The sequence below is a fragment of the Sminthopsis crassicaudata genome, chromosome 3 (genome assembly GCF_048593235.1).
Source record: "Sminthopsis crassicaudata isolate SCR6 chromosome 3, ASM4859323v1, whole genome shotgun sequence".
Lineage (NCBI taxonomy): Eukaryota > Metazoa > Chordata > Mammalia > Dasyuromorphia > Dasyuridae > Sminthopsis > Sminthopsis crassicaudata.
The window spans coordinates 214,677,985-214,704,300 of NC_133619.1; the positions used below are offsets into that span (position 1 = coordinate 214,677,985).

The 26,316-nt window shown below is 34.5% G+C and overlaps 1 protein-coding gene across 2 annotated transcripts in view; it reads right to left on the reverse strand.

Annotated features, from left to right (window-relative positions):
• GRPR (gastrin releasing peptide receptor) overlaps window positions 1-23,435 on the reverse strand; it is a 68,510-nt gene extending 45,075 nt beyond the window's left edge. The window contains exons 1-2 of one of the 2 annotated variants that reach the window (XM_074299912.1): window positions 23,288-23,435; window positions 22,559-23,178 (exon numbers count right to left, since the gene is read on the reverse strand). In XM_074299912.1, the coding sequence (XP_074156013.1) occupies window positions 22,559-22,968 (410 nt within the window). In that variant the 5' untranslated portion in view covers window positions 22,969-23,178; window positions 23,288-23,435. Of the gene's footprint in view, window positions 1-22,558 lie in introns of both variants that reach the window. The other variant, XM_074299911.1, reaches the window with a different exon arrangement.
• Between the last annotated feature and the right edge of the window lie 2,881 nt (window positions 23,436-26,316).

A 26,316-nucleotide genomic window follows, 5' to 3' on the forward strand; every position in this document is an offset into this window, starting at 1 on the left:
TGCACCAAGTGGTGCAGCATCTAAATTCTTAAAAGAGAAATTAAGAGAGCTGCAAGAGGAAATAGATAGCAAAACTATAATAGCGGGAGATCTCAACCTTGCACTATCAGAATTAGATAAATCAAACCACAAAATAAATAAGAAAGATGTAAAAGAGGTAAATAGAATACTAGAAAAGTTTGATATGATAGATCTTTGGCGAAAGCTAAATGGAGACAGAAAGGAATATACTTTCTTCTCAGCAGTTCATGGAACCTATACAAAAATTGATCATATACTAGGGCATAAAAACCTCAAAATCAAATGCAGTAAGGCAGAAATAGTAAATGCATCCTTTTCAGACCATAATGCAATTAAAATAACATTTAATAAAAAGCCAGGGGAAAATAGACCAAAAAATAATTGGAAACTAAATAATCTTATACTAAAGAATGATTGGGTAAAACAGCAAATCATAGACATAATTAATAACTTCACCCAAGAAAATGACAATAATGAGACATCATACCAAAATGTGTGGGATACAGCCAAAGCAGTAATTAGAGGAAGTTTTATATCTCTACAGGCCTACCTGCATAAAATAGAGAAAGAGAGGGCCAACGAATTGGGTTTACAACTAAAATTGCTAGAAAAGGAACAAATTAAAAACCCCCAGACAAACACAAAACTTGAAATTCAAAAAATAAAAGGTGAGATTAATAAAATTGAAAGTAAAAAAACTATTGAATTAATTAATAAAACTAAGAGTTGGTTTTATGAAAAAACCAACAAAATAGACAAACCCTTAGTAAACCTGATTAAAAAAAGGAAAGAGAAAAAGCAAATTGATAGTCTTGAAAATGAAAAGGGTGAACTCACCACTAATGAAGAGGAAATTAGAACAATAGTTAGGAGCTACTTTGCTCAACTTTATGCCGATAAATTCGATAACTTAAATGAAATGGAAGAATACCTTCAAAAATATAGCTTGTCCAGATTAACAGAGGAAGAAGTAAGTAGTCTAAATAGTCCCATCTCAGAAAAAGAAATAGACCAAGCTATTAACCAACTTCCTAAGAAAAAGTCCCCAGGACCAGATGGATTTACAGGTGAATTCTACCAAACATTTAAAGAACAACTAACTCCAATGCTATGTAAACTATTTGAAAAAATAGGGATTGAAGGAGTCCTACCAAATTCCTTCTATGACACAGACATGGTACTGATACCTAAACCAGGTAGATCGAAAAATGAGAAAGAAAACTATAGACCAATTTCCTTAATGAATATTGATGCTAAAATCTTAAATAAGATATTAGCAAATAGACTTCAGAAAATCATCCCCAGGATAATACACTATGACCAAGTGGGATTTATACCAGGAATGCAGGGCTGGTTTAATATTAGGAAAACTATTAGTATAATTGACCATATTAATAATCAAATTAATAAAAACCATATGATCATCTCAATAGATGCAGAAAAGGCATTTGATAAAATCCAACATCCATTCCTACTAAAAACGCTTGAGAGTATAGGAATAAATGGACTATTCCTTAAAATAATAAGGAGCATATATTTAAAACCTTCAGTAAACATCATATGTAATGGTGATAAACTAGAACCTTTCCCTGTAAGATCAGGAGTGAAACAAGGTTGCCCACTATCACCATTACTATTCAATATAGTACTAGAAACTCTAGCCTCGGCAATAAGAGCCGAGAAAGAGATCCAAGGAATTAGAGTAGGAAATGAAGAAATCAAATTGTCACTTTTCGCAGATGACATGATGGTATACTTAGAGAACCCCAAAGACTCTGCTAAAAAGCTATTAGAAATAATTCAGAATTTTAGCAAAGTTGCAGGATACAAAATAAATCCACATAAATCCTCAGGATTTTTATACATTACCAACACAATCCAACAGCAAGAGATACAAAGAGAAATTCCATTCAAAATAACGGTCGATAGTATAAAATATTTGGGAATATATCTACCAAAGGAGAGTCAGGAATTATATGAGCAAAATTACAAAACACTTGCCACAAAAATAAAGTCAGATTTAAATAATTGGAAAGACATTCAATGTTCTTGGATAGGCCGAGCGAATATAATAAAGATGACAATACTCCCCAAACTAATCTATTTATTTAGTGCTATACCAATCAGACTCCCAAGTAACTATTTTAATGACCTAGAAAAAATAACAACAAAATTCATATGGAAGAATAAAAGGTCAAGAATTGCAAGGGAACTAATGAAAAAAAAGTCAGAGGAAGGTGGTCTAAGTGTACCTGATTTAAAGCTATATTATAAAGCAACAGTCACCAAAACCATTTGGTATTGGCTAAGAAATAGACTAGTTGATCAGTGGCATAGGTTAGGTTCACAGGACAAGATAGTGAATAAAAATAGCAATCTAATCTTTGACAAACCCAAAGATCCCAAATTTTGGGATAAGAATTCATTATTTGACAAAAACTGCTGGGAAAACTGGAAATTAGTATGGCAGAAACTAGGCATGGACCCACATTTAACACCACATACTAAGATTAGATCAAAATGGGTCCAAGATTTAGGCATAAAGAACGAAATCATAAATAAATTGGAGGAACATGGGATGGTTTACCTCTCAGACTTGTGGAGGAGGAAGGAGTTTGTGTCCAAGGGAGAACTAGAGACCATTATTGATCACAAAATAGAACATTTTGATTACACCAAATTAAAAAGTTTCTGCACAAACAAAACTAATGCAAACAAGATTAGAAGGGAAGTAACAAATTGGGAAAAAATTTTTACAGTTAAAGGTTCTGATAAAGGCCTCATCTCCAAAATATACAGAGAATTGACTTTAATTTATAAGAAATCAAGCCATTCTCCAATTGATAAATGGTCAAAGGATATGAACAGACAATTTTCAGATGATGAAATTAAAACTATTTCCACTCATATGAAAGAGTGTTCCAAATCACTATTGATCAGAGAAATGCAAATTAAGACAACTCTGAGGTATCATTACACACCTGTCAGATTGGCTAAGATGACAGGAACAAATAACGATGAATGTTGGAGGGGCTGTGGGAAAACTGGGACACTGATACATTGTTGGTGGAGTTGTGAAAGAATCCAACCATTCTGGAGAGCAATCTGGAATTATGCCCAAAAAGTTATCAAAATGTGCATACCCTTTGACCCAGCCATACTACTACTGGGCTTATACCCCAAGGAACTACTAGAGAAGGGAAAGGGTCCTGTATGTGCCAAAATGTTTGTGGCAGCCCTTTTCATAGTGGCTAGAAGCTGGAAGATGAATGGATGTCCATCAATTGGAGAATGGTTGGGTAAGCTATGGTATATGAATGTTATGGAATATTATTGTTCTATAAGAAATGACCAACAGGAGAAATACAGAGAGGCTTGGAGAGACTTACATCAACTGATGCTGAGTGAAAAGAGCAGAACCAGAAGATCATTATACACTTCAACAATGATACTGTACGAGGATGTATGCTGATGGAAGTGGATTTCTTCAACATAGAGAAGAGCTAATCCAATTCCAATTGATTAATGATGGACAGAACCAGCTACATCCAGAAAAGGAACACTGGGAAATGAATGTAAACTGTTATTTCTACCTTCTGAATCCAATTCTTCCTGTGCAACAAAAAATTCGGTTCTACACACATATATTGTATCTAAATTATACTGTAATATATTTAACATATATAAGACTGCTTGCCATCTGGGGGAGGGGGTTGGGGGAGGAAGGGAAAAAATCTGAATAGAAGTAAGTGCAAGGGATAATGTTGTAAAAAATTACCCATGCATATGTACTGTCAAAAAAATGTTATAATTATAAAATAAAATAAAAAATTTAAAAAAAAAAAAAAAAAAACAATACACAAAAGGAGACAGGAAAACTAAAGGAAAAGGGATGGGATATTGGGAGAGAGAAGAGTATTGTGTTTCATGGAGTTGAAATCAGAACGAGCAGCAGAAACAGAATGGAGCTGCAAAAAAAAATCTTCCCACATCCTAATTCTGACAGCTCTAAACCCTCCAGTTAACTTTCTAAACCCTGTTAACTTTCAATAAAAGACAAACTCTTCATTGGAGCTTTTAATACCCATATTCTGACTTCAACCTACTTTTCAAGACTTACCATATTTCTTCTCAATATTCTAACTAACCTAGATTATAAGTGGTTCCTGAATTCAACATACCAATGTATTGAAATAGTCTGTCTCCCTTGCTTAGATACTTAGAATGCATCCTTACCATCCTCACCATCTGGTGAGCCAAAATTTTTTTCTCCCTCCTCAAATTTTCTTTTGTTTAGATCTCTCCTTAATTTCCATCACTCTCTATTCTAGATCATATTTTATGTATATACATATCCTTGAGTGTAAAAATTTTATAATTTTATCTCAGTATTCTTAAGGAATTTTCTAAACTGCAGAGCAGCTGCCAATCTGCATTTTTTTTTTAAAGGAAATTTCCTCTCCAGATGTTCTTCATTTATTAATGAGATCACAAGTCCAGGAGGAAAAATTTCCAGCACTTAGCACAGAAATTTCCAAATAGTAAATGTTTAATAAAAGTCTGTTAAGTTAAAATTGTCATGGGAAAGAAATTGAAAAGTCATCTATTTCAAATCCTTACTGTAGCATGAATCCCTTTTACAATATTGTCAAATATCATAAGGGCCCTACTTGAAGACTTTCAATGATAGGGAAACTACTTCCTTCCATGGCAATCTGTTTAACTTTGGAATGGCTAAAATTATTAGGAAATTCTCCTCATAGTGAGTAAAAATCTTTCTCCCTATAATTTCTGCCCATTGGTCCTACTTCTGCCCTGCTGTGCCAAACAAATAACACCTCAAGTATTTGAAGTGAACATATATCACCAAGTCTTCCCAAGATAAATATCCCAACTTAAGGCATTCCATCTTGCTCATCCTCTCTGAATGACATTCAAGTTGTTGAGGTTCCTCCTAAAATGTCACATAGAAGTCTTGGGAAGTAGGAAGGGGAAGTAGAGTGAAACCGTGTTTTCCCTCATTCTGTATACTACATGTTGAGTAATATAGTAGAGCATCACATTCATTTTCTGGCTGCCATATCACACTGACCTTTAATAGTTCAACTTCCTAAGAACCAGAAACTAAACTGGCAGAGGTAAGATATATTGCATACATATTAGTTTAATTCTAAACATATATAAACCACACTTAACTATATACCCATTAATGCAAATAAATAAACCCATGGAATGATATTATCTTAAACTTCTACTTTATATTTCCATCAGAACCAATGGCCATATTTTATGTTATTATAACTGCAAGTAGCACAAATTCTAATATACTCTATTATTTCATGGGATTCAATATTCATACTACTTGCAACCTAACAAAAATTGACTTTAGAATTTCTTGTGGATCAAAGTCAAGTTTATCAGTATGTAATTTAAAGAATCTACCTTTTTTAATATTTTGAAAATAAGGGCTATATTTGCCCATATATCTCTCATCTTATGAAATTTTTCCTGTTCCTTATGATTTTTCATTGATCAAAGTCATGGGAGAAAATTAAAACCACTAGATACAACTCTATCATTTTTTAAAATAGTTTTTGTTTATCAGATATATGCATGGGTAATTTTACAACATTGACAATTGCCAAACTTTTTGTCCTAATTTTTCCCCTCCTTCCTCTCCCCCCAGATATGTTAAAGTATAAATTAAATACAATATATGTATACATGTCTAAACAGTTGTTTTGCTGTACAAAAAGAATTGGACTTTGAAATAGTGTACAATTAGCCTGTGAAGGAAATCCAAAATGCAGGTGGACAAAAATAGAGGGTATGTCGGGGTTCATAGTCATCTCCCAGAGTTCTTTTGCTGAGTGTAGCTGGTTCAGTTCATTACTGCTCTCTTAGAACTGATTTGGTTCATCTCATTGTTGGAGAGGGCCACATCCATCAGACTTAATCATCATATAGTATTATACAACTCTATCATTTTAAAATAAAGAAACTTAGATAAACAGTCATAGATTAATTTCTCAACTAGATCTATGACTTTATCTAAGTTTCTTTATTTTATAACTCTATCATTTTAAAATAAAGAAACTTAGATAAACAGTCATAGATCTAGTTGAGAAATTCAAGAAAGTATGATGGCAGATTGTTAGAATGGTTATCATATGGGTATTGAAGTTTTTGAATATTATGGCAGAATTATAAGAAAAGAGAAAGACTGAGTCAGATACCAAAGGTATGGAGAAATGTGGGGGAATGACTAAGACACTGGGTAGTTTAACAAGGATTGGGAGAGAAGATAGTTTAAGATGACATGAACTTGATGACCATTGAGAGTTTGTGATAAAGTAAAACCCCTGAAGTGTCAGTAGAGAACAAGTTGTTTAAGGACCCAATCTCTTATGCTTATAAGACAGGGGAAGAAAAAATATATAGTTAGTATTTGATGAGGGCAGCTAGATTTCTTTAAGGGCAAGTCATATTTCTGCATTAGAAAGATTAATAGAAAGTGAAAGACTGGTCAGGAAGCTATTGCAATAGTCATATGACAGTCACTTGTCCAGCCAATCAATTAACAAATATTTATTAAGCACTAATTAAGTAATCCAGAGTACAAAATTCATAGAAAAGATATTCTCTGCCTACAAAAAGTTTACAGTCTATTTAGTGAGATAAGATAAATGCCAGTAAATAATCAATAAATGAGACCAGATTATATGTATATGTATAATATGTATGTATGTATGTATATGCATATATGGTAGAAAATTGAAATGCCAAAACAATTATTGATTAGGAGAATATAGAATCAAATGTTAATTTCATGATGCAGATAATGCCCAAATCAGTTCAAATAGAGTCTGCATTTTCCCTTCATCCTCTAATTCTGGCTTTTGTAAAAGGTAAGTAGAATTTATAATCCCATTCAGTGCCACAATTGGAAATACTGCTTTAAGATGGGACTCTTGGGAGCCATGTGAAAGATTGGAACACTTTAGTATTTTTATAACTTCTTAGGAAAGTATATTTCCTGAATCTAACATCCATGAATTTTAAAACTTCTTTTCAAACAGTTTTTGAATGGCAGTAAAGATGACATATTTTGAAATTAAGACAACTCTAAGATACTACATACCTCTCAGGTTGGCTAAAACAGGAAAAGATAATGACGAATGTTGGAGGGGATATGGGAAAACTGGGACACTGATGCATTGTTGGTAGAGTTGTGAAAGAATCCAACCATTCTAGAAAGCAATTTGGAATTATACTCAAAAAATTATCAAACTGTGCATACCCTTTGATCCAGCAGTGCTACTACTGGGCTTATATCTCAAAGAGATATTGAAGAAGGGAAAGGGACCTGTATATGCAAAAATGTTTGTGGCAGCCCTCTTTGTAGTGGCTAGAAACTGGAAATTGAATGGATGTCCACCAATTGGAGAATGGCTGAATAAACTGTGGTATATGAATGTTATGGAATATTATTGTTCTATAAGAAATGACCAGCAGGATGAATACAGAGAGGCTTGGAGAGACTTACATGAACTGATGCTAAATGAAATGAGCAGAGAACCAGGAGATCATTATGCACTTCAACAACAATACTATATGAGGATCAATTCTGATGGACGTAGCTCTCTTCAAAAAGGAGAGGATCCAAATCAGTTCCAATTATCTGTGATGAACAGAACCAGCTACACCCAGAGAAAGAACAGTGGGAAATGAGTATGGATCACAACATAGCGTTTCTATTCTTTGTGTTATTGTTTGCTTGCATTTTTGTTTTTTCTTCTCAGGTTATTTTTACCTTCTTTCTAAATCCAATTTTTCTTGTGCAGCAAGATAACTATAAATATGTATACATATATTGTATTTAATATATACTTTAAAATATTTAACATGTATGGGACTATCTGCCATCTAGGGGAGGGGGTGGAGGGAAGGAGGGGAAAAGTTGAAACAGAAGTTTTTGCAAGGGTCAGTGTTGAAAAATTACCCATGCCTATGTTTTGTATATAAAAAACTACAATAAAATTATTTTAAAAGATGACATATTCTGAGAACAAGAATAAAGTGAATGATGACAAAAATAACAAAGACAAAGAGATGAACAATAAAAAAGATAAATAAAAAAGCTTATTTGCATGAAAAGACAAATTAAATGCAAAAACAGTCACTATAAATCAATTTTTATTTGGCAATTTAAAGTAGTTACTCTCTTTATAAAACTATTTTTTTTCCTTTTCAAAGAAAGTTCACATTTTAGAGTTATAGCAATTATTTGAATCAATATAGTTAAGTGTTTAGAAGGGGAAAGTTCAGCATTGTATAGGTCCACAAACTCATTCTTGAGGAAGTTTAAAGAATGTTGCTCATAACAACACATATAAATCAGGATGAGACTGGAGTGGGGGGGAAATTGGTCATCAAAAAACAACTCAAGTCTTAGGAAATCATAAAATGTGGAATGAAAAGTCTAAAATTTTCATTTTACTGATGTGGAAACTAAGGCATAAAACAAGTGACTTCTTGCAAATCAGGACAACTCTCAGATATCATTACACACCTCTCAGATTGACTAAGATGAAGGGAAAAGATAATGATAAATGTTGGAGGGGATGTGGGAACACTGGGACACTGATACATTGTTGGTGGAGTTATGAACTTATTCAACTATTCTAGAGAGCAATTTGGAACTATGCCCAAAAGGCTTCAAACTGTGTATACCTTTTTGATCTAGCAGTGTCTCTACTGGGCTTGTATCCTAAAGAAATCTTAAAGGATCTCTTTGTGCACAAATGCTTTGTAGCAGCTATTTCTAAAACTTGGAAATTGAGTGGATACCCTTCAGTTGGAGAATGGCTGAATAAGTTATGGTATATGAATATTATGGAATATTGTTTTTCTAGGAGAAGCAATCAGAATGATTTCAGAAAGACCTGCAGAAACTTACAGGAACTGATGCTAAGTGAAGTGAGCAGAACCAGGCATATGTACATGGAATGACAAGATTATGTGATAATCACTTCTAGTGGATGCAACTCTTTTCAACAATGAGGTGATTTGGGCCATTTTCAATGATGGAGATGTGATGGAGAGACGTTTGCATCCAGAGAGAGGACTGTGGGGACTGATCACAATATGGTATTTTCCTCTTTTTTTTGGTGTTATTTGCTTGTTTTTTGTTTTATTTCACATTTTGTTTTCTTTTTGATCTGATTTTTCTTGTAGAGCATGATAATTGTGGAAATATATATAGAAGAATTGCACATGTTCGACATATATTGAATTGCTTACTTTCTGGGAGGGAGAGAAAATTTGGAATTCAGGGTTTTTCAAGAGTGAATGTTGAGAACTATCTTTGCATATATTTTGAAAGTAAAAAAGATATTATTAAAAAAAAAGCAAGTGATTTTTCTGTGGTCACACAACTAAATAGTAGAAAATCTGGAATTGGGAGGTGTTTAATGGCAATAGAAAACACTGTATCTGTAATCAAAGGACCTGGGTCTAAATCTTGTTCTAACCAGGGGCATCGACTTGAACAATTCACTTAACATTTGGTGTGTCTGTGGAGGGAAATCATAGTTTTTTCATCTGCAAAATGAAAGGGCTGGAATAGTGTGATCTCTTCCATCTCTTGAGTTTATTATCCGACTCTAATGTCCTGAATATTTCTCCTAGTTCAGGATACTTTCAAATTTGAGTGTAGCCCAATGGCTCCCAGGTCTCTTTCTACAGGAGCTTTACATGCACCAATAAATAAACAAAAATAATAATAATTAATATTTTAATAATTTATTATTATCTTTCTCACTAGTATCCCACAGATACTCTCTACCTGTTCTTAATTACAGTTCCAATGTCTATTCAAAAATTAAGTTTTTATTTGAACTTCAAATTTTGCCTATTTAATAGCATAAGCAGTAAATTTTAACTCTATGATCAGCCTTGATATCACTAATTAAATTAAGAGTAACATTTTATTTTTAAAAATCTATTTTACTTTTATAATCCATTTTACTTTTACATGAAATTATAAATAAATCACTGTGAGATTTTTGCTTAAATAAACTGTTCTGTTATTTTTAAGTTGTTTTAAAATGTTTAATAGGAAAAAAAATCTGACTCATCTAAGAGATTACCCCAAATCTTTAAAACAAAGCTAAGTAGTGGCAGGTGTGGATTTGGAGAAAGGAAGGAAGGAGTTGGGGATGGAAAGCATTTAAAGTGTAAACTTTAGCTAGTCTACACAGATGTAGTTGTAGAAGGAGAAAGGGAAAAGTGAAGTTTAGTACTTTTTGCCAGAGTAAATTCATTATTTAATGGAATAAAACCATCACATTGTGTGTCCAACTCCCCCTCTTTTTCCCCAGTGAATTTAAGATTTAATGGCTTACTGCAGCCACAGTCAACATAAAGAAAAGAAACCTCTAAAGAAAAATAGTTGTCCTTCCTATTTTACAAACAATAGGGTACAGTAGAAAAATGTACTGTCTTTGGAATCAGAACACCTGATTTAAAGTCCTATCTTTGACTCTGTGTGACAGACAAGTCACAATTCTTCTAAAACTTCTTTCTTCTATAAAGTGATGGGGTTAGACTAAGGTTCTAAGCTTCAAAGATTCCTTCTAATTTTAATCTATGATCTCATGATGTAGGACTTAATATTGCAGAAATTCTTCAAAAATAACTGGGATACCTGAAGTTAATGAAAATCGGCCATTGACTAACAGCAATAGGAAAAAAGCCCCTGTTAAACAGAACTCTTATTTGACAACTATAATAGGAGAAGTCTGCAAAGTTTCCAACAGTATGTAATGCTTCTGGAATCTGTAACGGAGGTTCAAGTCTTTTATCACCATAAAGTGCATGTAAAGGTTTTTATTAAGTAGCATTTGATGAGTTAAATTTAAGGTGAAAGTAGCAATATGTAGCTGTAGGTTATATTTCTTTTATGTTTTGTTCTTTGTTTTTTTTTTCCTTCGCCTTGGCTTTGTCATGGGCCAGCTAGTGAGTGATGCCTCCTGGGAGTCAAACATTCTCAAGGTTTATTTACTTGAGTAATAAAGAGTTGGTACTTTCAGATTGTCTCAAAGTCTTGATTAGTAGTTGAGAAGCCAGAGTGCAAGGAAAGGCATCATGATCTTTACTTAGTCTTGAGACTAAGTAAGTAAAATGCAGCTAAAGGCTTAATGTATCAAATTCTCTAAGAGACAGTAATCAAATGAAGTTGCCATCTTTTAGGATGCCCTACCCAGTCAACTTTTAATTTAGAAACTATCAATGGTCTCAAGACTAGGGACCCTTATTGTTATTGTTTAGTCGGGGACACCTGTTCTAAACAAAATAAAAATTTCTTTGGCTTTAGAAGATTCACTCTTTCATTGTACTTTATAATGACTTTTAAGTTAGAATAATGACTCAAATAAAGAGACTGCATGGTATATAGCCAGGCCCTCACTAGTGCAAATATTGAATCCCCCCCCAAAGTAGCTTCATTATTGGAAGTCAAAAGACATTATTTCCATTGAACTGAACCGAATTACCATATTTTACATATTTATAACTTCATATAGTTTGAACTTAAATACATTCAAACATTTCACAGGATTCATTATTTACCCTCATTAGAACCTAACTGTATTGTAAAGAATACTGACTTTACAAAGGATATGAACTGACAATTTTCGGACAAAGAAATTGAAACTATTTCTAGCCATATGAAAAGGTGCTCCAAATCATTACTGATCAGAGAAATGCAAATTAAGACAACCCTGTGAGGTACCACTACATTCCTGTCAGATTGGCTAAGATGACAAGAAAAAATAATGATGAATGTTGGAGGAGATATAGGAAAACTGGGACACTGATGGTGGAGTTGTGAACGGATCCAACCATTCTGGAGAGCAATTTGGAACTATACTCAATTCTGATGGTTGTGGCTCTCTTCAACAATGAGAGGATCCAAATCAGTTCCAATTGATCTGTAATAACAGAACAGAGAATAATAATCTCACCCAGAGAAAGAACAGTGGAAAATTAGTATGGACCACAACATAACATTTCCACTCTCTCTGTTATTGTTTGCTTGAATTTTTGTTTTTTCTTCTTAGGTTATTTTTACCTTTTTTCTAAATCCAATCTTTCTTGTGCAACAAGATAACTGTATAAATATGTATACATGTATTGTATTTAACATATACTTTAACATATTTAACATGTATGGCACTACCTGCTATCAAGGGGAGGGGGTAGAGGAAGGAAGGGAAAAGTTGAAACAGAAGTTTTTGCAAGGGTCAGGGTTGAAAAATTACCCATGCCTATGTTTTGTATATAAAAAGATATAATAAAAATAAATAAATTAAAAAAAAAGAATACTGATTTAGAGTCGCAAAATTTCAACTCACAATCTGTTATTTGGACTCACTTGAGTCTAAGCTTCTTGATGCTTGTCATATTTATTTTATGGCATTATTGTGAATATAAACCACAATGTGTTATATTAGCATTTCACAAGCTACCCAAAGAACATTAGAATTATAAAAAGATATATTTCAAGAGGTATAAAGATGAAATTCTGGACTGAAAGGCATGAGAGTATTATTCCAAGAATAATGTCTTGGCAAGGAAATTATGGAGCTATACAATAAATTAACTCTATTTCTCATGAAAAATATATATAGTATTTTCAATACATACAAAGTTAACATTTAATAGTAGGGTCACTAACAAAAATTTTCTTGTGGAATCTTAAGTAGACTTGACAGATGTGTGTGTGTGCATATACACATATTTCTATATAGAGAAGCTTTTTGAGGAATTAAAATCTACTTGATTTAGAATGCATGATGAGAGCTTACTTTATTCTCACTATCAGACTGCAAGAATTGAGCAGGGACCCTGATCACATTTGATCAACTCTTTCTTTCTCATTGTAAGTAGAAAGTATATACTGCCATTTGAGTAGACTTATCTTTGTAGAGAAATAATTGTAATAGTAATTGCTCATATTTGTACATTCCTTCAAGTTTTATGGAAGACTTTCTTCACAATAACAAGAGAAGTGGGGAATGTAATATTTCTATTTTATAGATGAGAAAACTGAGGCAGTTTGTAAATGACTGGGATGAAATTCAGGCACAGCTCTATAGATTTTAAGTCCAGTGCCATGTGAATGCATGTAGATCAGAATAGACTCCTAGTGATCTCCCCCTTTTTGTAAAGCCACATGTCCTCCATCAATTATTCATGCCTGCAAGAAATCCAAGCAGCAAGGCACATTCATTTGGAGGCCTCTAATAGACGCAGCACCCAAGAGGAAGTAGTCTCCATAGACTAACATAACAAAAATATTTGGATCATAAAATTTCAAGGTAGAAGGGACCTCAGAAATCATTTAGCCCAAATTTTTATTTTTTAGGTGAGAAAACTGAGGACTAAATGACTTGCCGAGGATCACATAGGCCATTAATAGCAAAACTGATATAGGAAGGAAGATCATCTGACTTTCCTTTCACAACAGTACAATGCTTTCCAATTCAAGCAGATAGCTGTAAATGTTGATATTATTAATCATTACAGATCAAAACAAGTTATAAAAGGAGAATAAAATAAACTCAATTCAAGCACTGTTCCTAATATAAATACTACCAAGAAAACTTATAATCCCAGTCAGTGTGTAATGGATGTGGAGACAACTGTGTAGTTCCAAAAAGCCTTTGGGACTTTTGGCACTTGCTGTAGTGAATTTTTCATAATTCAGGTATTGCCTTGAAGTTTTCATGTTTTACCACTGCATAATCACATAAACTGGCAGATGTAATCAATTAATGATCATGTAATCATTAATTGATCACATAAGATTCTATAAAATATACATCCAAGTTCTTGAAAAGGGAAATCTGGGAGAGCAGAAATCAAGGCTTCTAGGGCTGGAATAGGCTTTTGCTATGGCAGAGCACAGAATGCTCTATGCTCTTATGTCTAGCATGGTGTCTACTACCAAGTAGGCACATAATAAATAATCAATTACTATTGGGGAGATCCAGGATTTTTCCCTTTCCTATTTCTTCATTTTCTATTAGGTTAAATCAGCCCCTGAATGAGGAATAAATCTAATAATGAGATTGGGTTTAACATTTTACTCAATCTTGTTCACCTCCACCAAACTGAGAAAACTAGTTCTACTCAGGCTTGGTTTGGGAGTAGATCCCTTGTCTAGATTGGCCCAGGCTTGGGGTGATCTGAGAATAAGAGTGATAAAATCAAAGTCATGTCCTCCAGCCCTCATTGGAATATGTCCACCTCTCATTATAATATTCATTCTTCTCCTTGATTAGTAGAGATGTCATCATCTGTTGGAAACATCCTCTACCAAGAGTATAAAAGCGTCAATAGGCTGCCATGATCCAAATGCCCAACCTTCTATTAATTATTTGCCATACTTAATGAAGCAATTAATTACCAAAATTGTATCTCTGGACCTTTTTTTTTTTTTTTTTTTTTAACGTAATAGCACTATCTCTTCTCTTCTTTAATTGAGAAAGAAAAAGTTAACAGCCTAGAAATAAAAACAGCTCACTTTTAAGATTTACAAAACCCTTTCTACTTAGCATTTTAAGGCTGATTGTGCAAATACAATAGTCTCATTTTACAGATAAGAACCCTGAGACTTGGAGAAATCAAAGATATACTCAAGCTCAAGCCAGAGAGTATCAGAACCAAGATTAGAATCCAAATCTTTACCTGATACCAGATTTCAACTTTTTTTAAAATTAAAACTCGTGGATTTCTTGGGGTTTAAAAAAATAAGGGGTGTGTGTGTATATAAAAGAAGCCTAGTAAGAGTAGGGAAAAGGATGTAATCATCAGGATATTAATTAAAATACATAAATAAAAGAATGTAAGAAAAAAAAAAAGGTTGTTTTTTTTTTTCCCCATTTGGGGGGATAGAAGGAAAGAGGAAGTTTTGGACCTGTGGCTTCATTAACGTGTGTCATTCCCTTTACCAACATAAGTCAGCAATTTATAAGCTTAGAGCAGTTTCCTAGAGATTATGTGACTTCTCAGTATATTTCAGGAGTGGACTTGAAAGTCAGGCTTACCTGACTCTGAGGCTGACTCTGCTCTAAGCATTTTCTCAAGCTATTTCCCTTGTCTGGAATGTTTGTTTGGTTTTTTTTTTTCCTTATCTCTGCCTACTGGCTTCCTTGATTTCCTTTAAGTCCCAAATAAAATCCAATCTTCTAAAGGAAGCCTTTTCCAACCCCTCTTAATTTCAGTGCCTTCCTTCTTATACTATAGATAGCTTGTTTATTTGTTGTCTTCCTTATTAGATTATGAGCTCCATAAGGGCAGGACATGATTTTTTGTCTTTCTTGGTATCCCCAGTGCTTAGCACAATTCTTGGCATCTAGACAACTGATTTTTAACTTTATGCAATAAGACTATTTTATTTTTTAGGATCACCTCTATTCTTATTTGGTTAAGACTGAGAATGGAAAGATGGATAGAATTTTATGCTACCATTTATTGACAGTCATCAATGTATCAAAAAATATTCATCAAGTTTTTGCTATGTGTTGGATAATGTATTTGAATACCATGGGAAATAAAGAAGAATGTAAAATGGTCCTTGCATTCAAAGAGCTTAAAATCTGGCTGGAAAATTAATGTTAATTAATAACATATAGATCCATATGCTTTTGTATAGTTCTCATATTTTCCTATGTTATTAAGTGCTAAACTTAGGACTTAATTAGATGAAAAATTAAACTTCAGAGAAGATAGGAATGTAAAGTCAGTTTGCTTTAGCATGTGGTTCCTGGTGTTTTGGAGTTTGGAAAAATAAAGGGAAGGCAATAAAGAGACTTAATGAGAGCAGTGAGGAGGCATGGTAAATTTCTATTTTACCAGTCCTGGAGTCAGCTGGACCTGAGTTCAAATTTGAACTCAGAAGTTTACTAGTTTTATGATTTTGGGCAAGTCACTTAGTTCTGTTTGCCTTAGTTTCCTCATCTGTAAAATGAACTTATTTCAGAAATGCCAAACCATTCCAGTATCTTTGTCAAGAAAATCCCAAATGGAATCAAGAGGAGTCAGACATGACTGAACAACAGAGAGAGACTTAATAGGATTGTAGATTTAGAGCTGGATGGGACTTCAAAAGCCATCTGGTCTAATCCCTCATTTTACGGATGAGAAAACTGAGGCTACTGGAGACTGAATGAGTTACTCAAGACTCATAAACAGATGTCAGAGATAAGATTTGACCCAAGATCTTCTGAATAAAACCAGTGCTCTTACCATTAGTTTCCTTAATTCTCATGATACAGGTATATGACTATTTTTCAGGCTTAGAAGAAAGCATCTGGTTAAATTCCTAAGAGTTAAAAAAATAAAACCATGGGTCTAACAAATAATAAAGTTTGTTTATGTGTTTTTAAAAATATCAAGAATCAGATTCTCCGAGTGTGTGTGTGTGTGTGTGTGTGTGTGTGTGTGTGTGTGTGTGTCTGTGCGCGAGTGCATGCGCAGGAGCGCCAGTAGAAAAAATTTATGAGCCCCTTTAATTCTTTTAAGGATAATACTCATAGACCATGTTCTTGGAGCATTAACAAGTACTCAATGTTGGTCCAAATATGCATACAACTCTGATGGAAATAATTTTATAATAGAAGGATTTTTGCAAAGTGATTCATGCTTATTATGATCTCCTCACCACCCACTCACACCTTAGTTCTTGGAAATTTGTTTTTTTTCAACATCATTATTCTGAAACTGTTCTCTCTGTAATTCTCCAATAGATAAGAAAAGAAAATGAACAGGCCATTCTCAAAAGAAAAAAATAAACAAAACTTTAGCATTTATATTAAAAATGCTCTAAATCATTATTAGAGAAATGCAATCAAATGCATAGATGACAGCTGATGAGGAGGTGAGGAATATAGAAGAATTGAAATTATGGAACAAATATATGTACAATACATATGTGTATTGTGAATTTGTCAATTCAGAAAAGGAATTTTAGAACTATGTTCCATAAGTCACTAATCTATGTATACCCTTTTAAACAATACTACTATTAGGCTTATAATGTCAATGAAATCAAATAAGGAGGAAAAGGATGTATACAGACAAAATTATTTAGTTCCTTTTTTTACAGGGACAAAGAACTAGAAACTAAGTGGGTACCCATCAATTGGAGAATGGCTTGACAGATTATGGGCTATAAATGTAATGTAATACTATGCTAAAGAAATTGTTAAAGGGATGGTTTCAAAGAAAACTGGGAAGACATCTCAATTGAAGACAAGCAAAATAAGCATAAATAGAAAAAATTATTATGAATTAACATTTTAAAGAAAGACTTAAGAACTTCAACCAATTTAATGACAACTTATTTTTAGCACAACTTCAGAGAATTGATGACAAAACCCCACCTCCAGATAGAGAAGTAATGAACTCAAGGTACAGAACAAAGCATATTCTTTTTGGATGTGGACATTGTGGTTGTTGCTGAGGTTTTTTTTTTAGTCATGTCTGACTCTTTGTGACCTCATTTGGGGTATTCTTGGAAAAGACATTGGAGTGATTTCCCATTTCCTTCTCCAGATCATTTTACAGATGAAGAAACCAAGACAAACAAGGTTAAGTTACTTGCCCATGGTCACACAACTAGTGAGTGTCTGAGGCTGGATTTGAACTCAAGAAAATGAGTGTTCCTGATTTCAAACCCAGTGTTCTATCTATTGTGTCATCTAGCTGTCCCAATGTGACCATTAGGGAATTAATTTTATTTGTGCTTATTTGTTACAAGAGTTTTTTTTTCTTTTTTCCTATTAATGGAAGGACATTTAGAGGAATAAAAAGAGGCTAGCAATAGTATTGCTTCCTTCCCTCCCCCCCAAAAAAAGGACATAAGTATTTAAAAGAAAATGGATAGAAGAGAACAGAAGGATGTTTAGAAGGAAATACAATCAAGACAGCTTTGAAAATCATATTGAAATTTTATATGCTTTTTTAAAGAAAGAAAAGTAAACAGTATTTTGAAGATACCTGTTTCATATATAGCTTTTTCTATTCTACTTTGTACATGGAAATATTACTTTTCATATGTAAGTGCAAAATTTAAAAAGAAAAAAGAAATTGTGACCTTTTATCATCAAATTCAAAGCTCTTTCTTCAGTCTTCCTATTAAAAGTAAACCTTTTGAGAGTAAGGATTATTTCATTCTTTGTATTTTTATCTTCAAGATACTACACAGTATCTGGCACAAAGTATTCCCTTAATGAGTGCTTGTTGTTTGTATCTTTTAATACCTTTGATATCCCTTTGGAGTTTTAAATATTCTCTTCTCCCTTGTCTTTTGAGACATCATTCTCCAGAGTCCCCTATCTTTTTAATCATTCTTCCTTTGTCAAATTAATGCTGATTTTCCAAGGTCCTATTCTCAGATCTTCTGTTCAAACTCTCTACCTTCATGAGCCTATTTACTAACATATCAACCATTACCAATATGTAGTTGGTACCTAGTTATATTTATCACATTCTGACTTCTCTACATTATAAATTACCAACTCCATGCAAGAGCAACTTAGACTTATGTTTAAAATGAAGTTATTTTTCTCTGCTAACTTAACATCATCTTTCCTTTCTTATTTTTTGTCACTGGAACCATTCAGTCATTCACATTCCTAATTCCCATATCTAATATCTAATCACTTGTTGGCCTGCCATTTCTGTCTTCTCAATCTCTCATGTGTCTTTTCCTCTCTAGAATGTGTCACTCTATCTCTTGAATTCAGACCCTCATTTTTTTGTCTTTCAAAAACTGGACTAATACACTAGATTCTTAATGGGCTTCCTGAGAGTTATTGAAAGCCATGTAAAAAAAATGCTGTAAATCACGAATAATTAGAGAAATATAGGTTAAAACAATCGTAAAATGTCATCTCACACTAATCTGATCAGCTAAGATAACAAAAAAAAAAAAAAAAGAAAATGATAAATTTTGGAAGGGATGTGGGAAAACAATGCAATGTTGATGGAGCTATGAATTCTTTCAACCATTCTGCAAACTAATTTGGAACTATGTCCCCAAAGCTATTAAACACATACCCTTTGACCCCAAAATATCACTACTAGGTCTATACCCCAAAGAGATCAAAGGAAAAGGAAAAAGGATACATATATACAAAAATATCTGTAGCAGCTCTTTTTTTGTGATGACAAAGAACTATAAACTGAAGAGATATCCATCAATTTGAGAATGGCTGAGCAGATTTTCATATATGGTTGTGATAGGATACTATTGTGTTGTAAGAAATGATGAAAGCATTATTTCATAAAAATCTGGGAAAACTTATGTGAACTGATACAAAAATGAACTGACCAAAACTAGGACAATAATTTGTGTACAGCAAAAATACATAGCTATATAGTAATACATATTATAGCATAACAATAATGACAAAATTATAAATCTAGTCAACTGTGAAAAATTTAGTAATTCTGATCAACACATCGACCCACCATAATTCTAAAGAAGGCATAATAAAAGTTATATTTGCCTTCAGAAAGAGACTTGATGGACTCAGAGCACAAATTTTCTTTTCTTCTTAATGTGACCAAGGCTGAAATGTGTTTTACATGACTATGTATATTTGTAATGGGTTTTGGTTTTTCTTGCTTTCTTAATAGGTAAGAGGGAGTGATGAGGGAAGGAGGAAATTTGGAACAGAAAATAAAATGAAATTTAATTGAAAAAAAAAAAACTTAAAAAACAGGCCTCCTGCTTCATCTGTTCCCTTACTACAATCTAGCCTTTATACTACTGCCAGAATAATTATCCTGATATACAGAGTAATAATCAAATCTAATCATGTACAAATCATAAAATGTAATCTAATCCTTCAATAGCTTTATATTGTCTAGAAAATAAAATTCAGTATTAATGAACCAACAAGCATTATAAAGTACATATTCATGTCATATATGTGTCACATATGATTAATTTAGAGTGTAAGCTTCCTGAAAGCAGGGGTCATTGTGTTAAATAAGCATTGTTTTTTGGCTATATCTTATAAAATTTTATTTTATAAAATCTTTAAGTTTTTTTCCTATTTCCTACCACAATATTTTGCCAATATTAGGCACTAACTAAACACTGTCTGAAATTGAACTTTGTGAAAGATTACATCAGTATATCCTTAGAGTCTCTTCTAGGGGAGCTAATTTCATTCCCATGATGCAAAGCCTAGCAAACTACTAGTTGAGGCAAACAAGGTTAAGTGATTTGCCCGGCTTCACACAGTTAACTGTCTGGGACTGGATTTAAACTCAGGAAGATGAGTCTTCTTGATTCCAAGTCTAGTATTCTTTTCACTGTGTCACCTAGCTACCCTTCATATATGTGTATACATATAGCCACTGATAAAATCATTTTAAATATGAGGCATTTGAAAAGCTTTAGAGGAAACTAAGGATGTTGGGAGATGGAGATAATACAAAATAATAGAAAAAGCACTGAGTTTAAAAGTTTGAAGACCAAAATTCTAATTCTGAAGCTACCATTTTCTGCTTGTGTGAACAAATCACTTGACTCAACAGAGTACTTAGTATTTGTGAAGTACTGAGGCCTTGTAAGGATAGGGTATGATGTTCCCCATTAAGAACTGCTAATCAAATGTAGCTAGCTAGTTAACTAAATAGCAGGGTAGGAAAATCATTGTGCCAAGCACTGGGATATAAATCTGATTAAATAAGGCAGTACCTGCCCTCAAGTTGTTGACATTCATCTAATAAAAGAAGATTTGCAAGGAAGCCGAAAAAAAGTGAAGGCAAACATGGTGTGTAAGTGGCCAAGAAGTGCAATAGGTGCCTATTTCCAGGTGAGATAAGATGAAAACTCACCTATATTAGCTCAGAGTCCCAGGGACAGAATGCAGGGTTAGAGGAGCAGAGAGAAGATGGCAAATAGGGATCATCTCTGGAATGGAAGTAGTGTGGTGTGGAAATAAAATTTCAGACTATTTATTCTGTAAATAATCTCCTTTAACTCCCTTACTGGGCAGCTAGTTAATGCAGTGATTAGAGTTTCTAGCCTGTAATCAAGAGAATCTGAATTCAAATCCAGCTTTAGATATTTACTACCTGTGTGACACTGGGGAAGTGATTTAATCCCTGTTTGCCTCAGTTTCCCTATCTGTAAAATGAGCTGGGAAAAAAAGTCGAACCACTCTAGTATCTTTGCCAAAAAAATCCCAAATGGGGTCAGGAAGAATTGAATTTGGCTAATTGATTAAACCACTTTTTTTTTTTTTTTTTTTAACAAAAACTCCTTTAAGTCAGTTTCTGAATTTGAGAACATACTATGAAACTCATGGCACACTGTTTACCATAACTGCCATGCTAGTGATACTTTCAGTGGTTAACCTGACTGGAGTTTCCAAAAAATGCTTAAGATAGAGGAAAGCATTCATACACTGTAAAAACGGACTTTCTCCCTTAGGCACACATGGAGGGTGACATGGTGTCCTGGTACACTTAGGCACACCCCCACATCTGTACACTCTACTGCTTCTTCTCTTTTTTTGACCTCAAGACACATTTGAAAGACTATCTCATGTCTGTTGATGACAAAGTTTGCCATCATTTGAAAACCCTGGAGATCAGTTCAGGGTGGTTATACTTTTTGTTCTGTTTCCTTTCCTTCCCCTCGGTTTTGCACAGCAAACACTAAATGAGTAACCAAAAGAGAGCTGCATCCAATTCCCTTCCCAAACAGGTGCAAAGTCTCTTCTTCAAGATAGATTTTAAACTTGTATAACCCTTTTTCAAATATGTAACTTTGAAGTTTCACTACAAAGATATCCACATAGCAGATCTTACTGTGCAAACTATTCAGTTCTACCCAAATTCACACTGGAATTTAGCCATGAGAAAAAGTCATGTTGTCCAGAAGAAATGAATTCAGAGATCTAGTTTATCTGTGCTCTTAGCTTTATTTAAAAGTATATATTGGAAATGACAGAAAACCCACTCATCATCCTTTTTAGTTTTCCTAAGAATAATGTTTTCCTTTTATAAATTATGCAGTTTGGAGGATTATTTTGTTTAAAATGTAACCTTGATTAGTTTTACTTGGAGAGGGAGGGAGATTAAAAGGAATGACATATATCCATTCAATCTATTGTTAAATGCGTATCTCTCTCTTTCTCTCTCTCTCTCTCTCTCTCTCTCTCTCTCTCTCTCTCTCTCTCTCTCTCTCTCTCTCTCTCTCTCTCTCTCCCCCTCCCTCCCTATTTCAAATGTCCCTTTGGAAGACAGGATGTTTACCTGATTCTCCTCCTGATTCACCTCATTACTTATTCCTTGGAAACCTCTTACCAACAAACTTCCCGAATTAAACCTTGCTCAGGCGCCGGAAACAGTATGAACACAGAAAAGTCGATATTACAGGGATGGGAACAGTTAGCAAAAGCACCAAAATCGAAAAGTGATACTGGACTTTCAACAGGGTACTTACCTGTCTGCAGAGAGAGCTGTGAGTGTAAAGACTGATACCCCAACTGAAGTGAGCTGGATGAAGGGGATCAGTTTACAGCCAATTCTGCCAAAAAGCCACCTGTCTGCCAGATACCTGCTAGCATCCACAGGAGCACATGTGATGAGCAGAAGCAAGTCTCCCAAAGCCAGGCTGGAGATGAACAAGTTAGGTACATTTCTCATAGATTTGACTGTGCAAAAGATCTTGATCAGGGTAATATTGCCAACCAGTCCGATCAGAATAATAAGCCCATACACAACTGGGATGATATACAGGAATCCTGGATTCAACCAGTCATTCCTCAGAGGGAAGTTTTCACTGTAGTTAGAGAAGTTGCAACTAATAAAGTCTTCTTCCAAATCCATAAGAAAGCATTCCTTTGGCACCATTATTTAAGCCACCCAAGTGTGCTCTTAGATACTGCTTAAGAAGAAATTGTTGTAGTCCAGCCGTTGGATGTAAGAGAGGCTACGTTTTATGCCGGGCAATTTATCTTCTTTAATAAAAACTTCTCTAGGCAGGAATCCTCACATACCATGACATTCGAGACATACCAGCCAGGCTTTTGATCCTGAATCTGTTCTGTTCTTCAGATTCATCTAAACAAGCAGATAAATTTGTAAATTTGTCAAAAATAAAAATAAAATAAAATTCTGAGGAAAGCCCGAATTAGGGGAAAAAAGAGAGGGAGAGAGAAAAAGAACATACTCAGAATTCAATCTGATTAGTTTATCTCTTCTGTACGCTTTTCCAGGCTAAGCACTAGCCTGAGTTTGCCTGATGGCAATTTGCCAGAACTTTTGACTGCTGCTTTCATTCCCCTCCGTCTCACTGAATTTAAAAAAGAGAGGTTTAAAGTGAGGAAAAGAAACTGCTTTTGGAAAACCTTGGATCCTATAGGCAGGAGAGATTGCACGTGACAGCTCTCACCAGCAAAACTGTTCAATAGAACAATTGGAAAGGACTAGACTAGAGAATGCCAGCCACCTACTGGACAACTTCTTCAATACCCAATTCACTGTCTGTTTTCAGAGAAGCACTCGCTTGCTCTTTGGAGGGAAATCAATAGATTATCTTCTTTGATTTATCTTTATGATAACAGAAGTACCTTCAGCCTCACATTCAGCATGATTGTTGACTGCCTTCCTGAGTTCAGCACTGGAAAACCTCTAGAAGACATTTCAAGTTCTCGAGGGGTCCTGAAGGAAAGCCAAAGCCCACTCACATTCTCCCACTCCATTTCAATATACTAGAGACTGGAAACATTTTATAAGAGAACTCCAGTAATTCTCTCAAATAAACACGCCAAGCACACCTGTTCAACGGTTTTATCATTCTGTGCATTGCCTGCTATAGCCTTGAGAAGCTAGGGGCAAAGGACTGCAGATAAGGACTTTAACTCTTTAATACCTGATATTCTGAAAGTCCAGGAAATGCTTTAAGTCAAAGTGCAGAACAACCCACTTTTATAGTCCCAAAAGAAATTCTTTTTCTTTATTATGGGATCCCTGATCTGGGAACCAGATGTATTTTTGTTGTATTTTGGGGGGGGGTGTTTGTGGGGGGGGGTGTGGGTGGGTGTGGGTGGGTGGGTGTGAGTGTGTGTTAAAGGCAATTGGGATTAAGTGACTTGCCCAGTGTCACTAGGCAATTTTCTGGTAATTTTCTGGGTAGCTGCTGGTAATTTTCTGAGATAGCTGCTAATGCCAGATGCTGTATCTAAGGGGGCCACTTAGCTAAACCCCAAGAATCAGACATAAACTTAAGAACAGAAGGATGTGGATTCTCTTATAGAAAAGAAAATATATGCCCACTGCTCATACTCCTTAAGGGTTTTGATTTCCCTTAGGGTTTTTCTTATCACAACCCTGAGAAATAGGTAGTAGAAATACTATTACCCTCATTTTATAAATAGGAAAACTGAGGACCAGATTTTCTAAGTATTCTCTGTAGCCACAAGTTTAATAAATGGGAATGCAGATGTGCTTGATTCCAAGGGCCAAGCTCAATCATGTACTACATGTCCCCTAAAAACATGCTAATCTACTCTCGCCTGACAAGCACATTATTAATTAGCCTTTTGTCAGTAAGTTATGCACATGAATGGACTTCATTACCCTGTTTCAATCTTTAGAATTTGTGCAGAACAAACAATCCCCTGAAGTTCTCCAGCAGCCCATCAGTTACTACTAGGTTCTTGTTAAAGGATTTCAATGGAAAATGTCATTTTCCAGAATCCTGAATTAAAAAGCAACCATAGAAGCAGCAGCAGCAATTATTGGAGATTAGGTCCTGCTTGATATTCTTTGAAAGGAAATGTGTCCATCAGGAAAACACAGAAACTACGATCCTGGGAATTTCCAATGCGACATTATAAACACTCAAGCCACAGTTCTGTTGCTCAAATACCCAGAACAAAATCAACAGCTGTTACCTGCTACGTGAGTACATATCACTTGCTGCATTGCCCAGTGTAGGATTGACGCCTCAGTGCCAATAGTCGTCATCAATATTACTGAGCACCCTTGGAAAGGGGAAGGAGGAAGGATAATGAGCGATTAGACATAATTGTTCCTTGCATGATGATGGCTATATGTCAAATCCTGCTAGGGTCAATCACACCCAGGTGTTTGTTCAGCAGATGACTGAATGGTGACCCTTATGTGACTTCAGCATATGTAGAGAATAGAACACACGTAAGTAAATGGTTACTATTTTCAAACACGGTGGTTTCAGAGAAGGAAAAAACTGATCCAAACATCATTCACTCTCTCCTGATCGATGTTGCTTTTGCTTCAGTTTTCATGAATAGTTCAATCATTTCCATCCATGTAAACAACTGGGCTTTGTAGTGGATTTGAAATCAACAATGAATGTGACTTGGCACATGGAAAACATGGAGATCATATGGGAGGAAGAGAGGGAGAAAAGGATCATTGAATCATTAATTTGGAGGTGGAAGTTACCTTGGATTCTGTGTAGTCCAATTCATAGATGAGGAAACTGAAAACTGGAGATGTTAAATGGTATTTTCAAGATTGTACAGATAGCGACAGAATCAGAATTTCAATCTAGGTCTTCTGAGTCTAAAATCAGTGGTATCATGAAAGAAATAGAGGGAAGATATTTATAAACCAAATAACAAATGTCTATAGAATATCACTTCTATGTAGAGCATCATAAGTATTGTGCCAAATATAATAAAACAAGGTTCCTGCCCAAAAGGTGCTTAAAATCTAATGGAAGGGGCAGCAAGGTGGCCCAGTGGATAGAGCACCAGCCCTGAATTCAGGACCTGAGTTTAAATCTGGTCTCAGACACTAAACACTTCCTGACTGTGTCACAAATCACTTAACCCCAATTGCCTCAGCAAAAAAAAAAAAAAAAAAAAAAAGTCTAATGGATATCACAGTACACTGGCACAGAGAAAAGTTAGCTGGGCTAGTTAAGTTAAGCTGGGCAGTAAATGACAAATGAGAGGGATAACGAATGCTATAGAAATTCCAGAGGTGGAAGAAATCATTATAGTGGAACAAAATGTGGAACAATTTCAGGAAGGTCATGGTACTTAAAATCACAAAGTCATAGGGTGCTTGAAACAGATATTAACAAATGAATAGGATTCAGAGAGGAGGTTTCTTATAGACAGCTAGGTAGGACAATGGATAGAGTACTGGGCCTGGAGTCAGGAATACCTGAGTTAAATCAAGCCTCACACACTCACAAATAGTATTCCC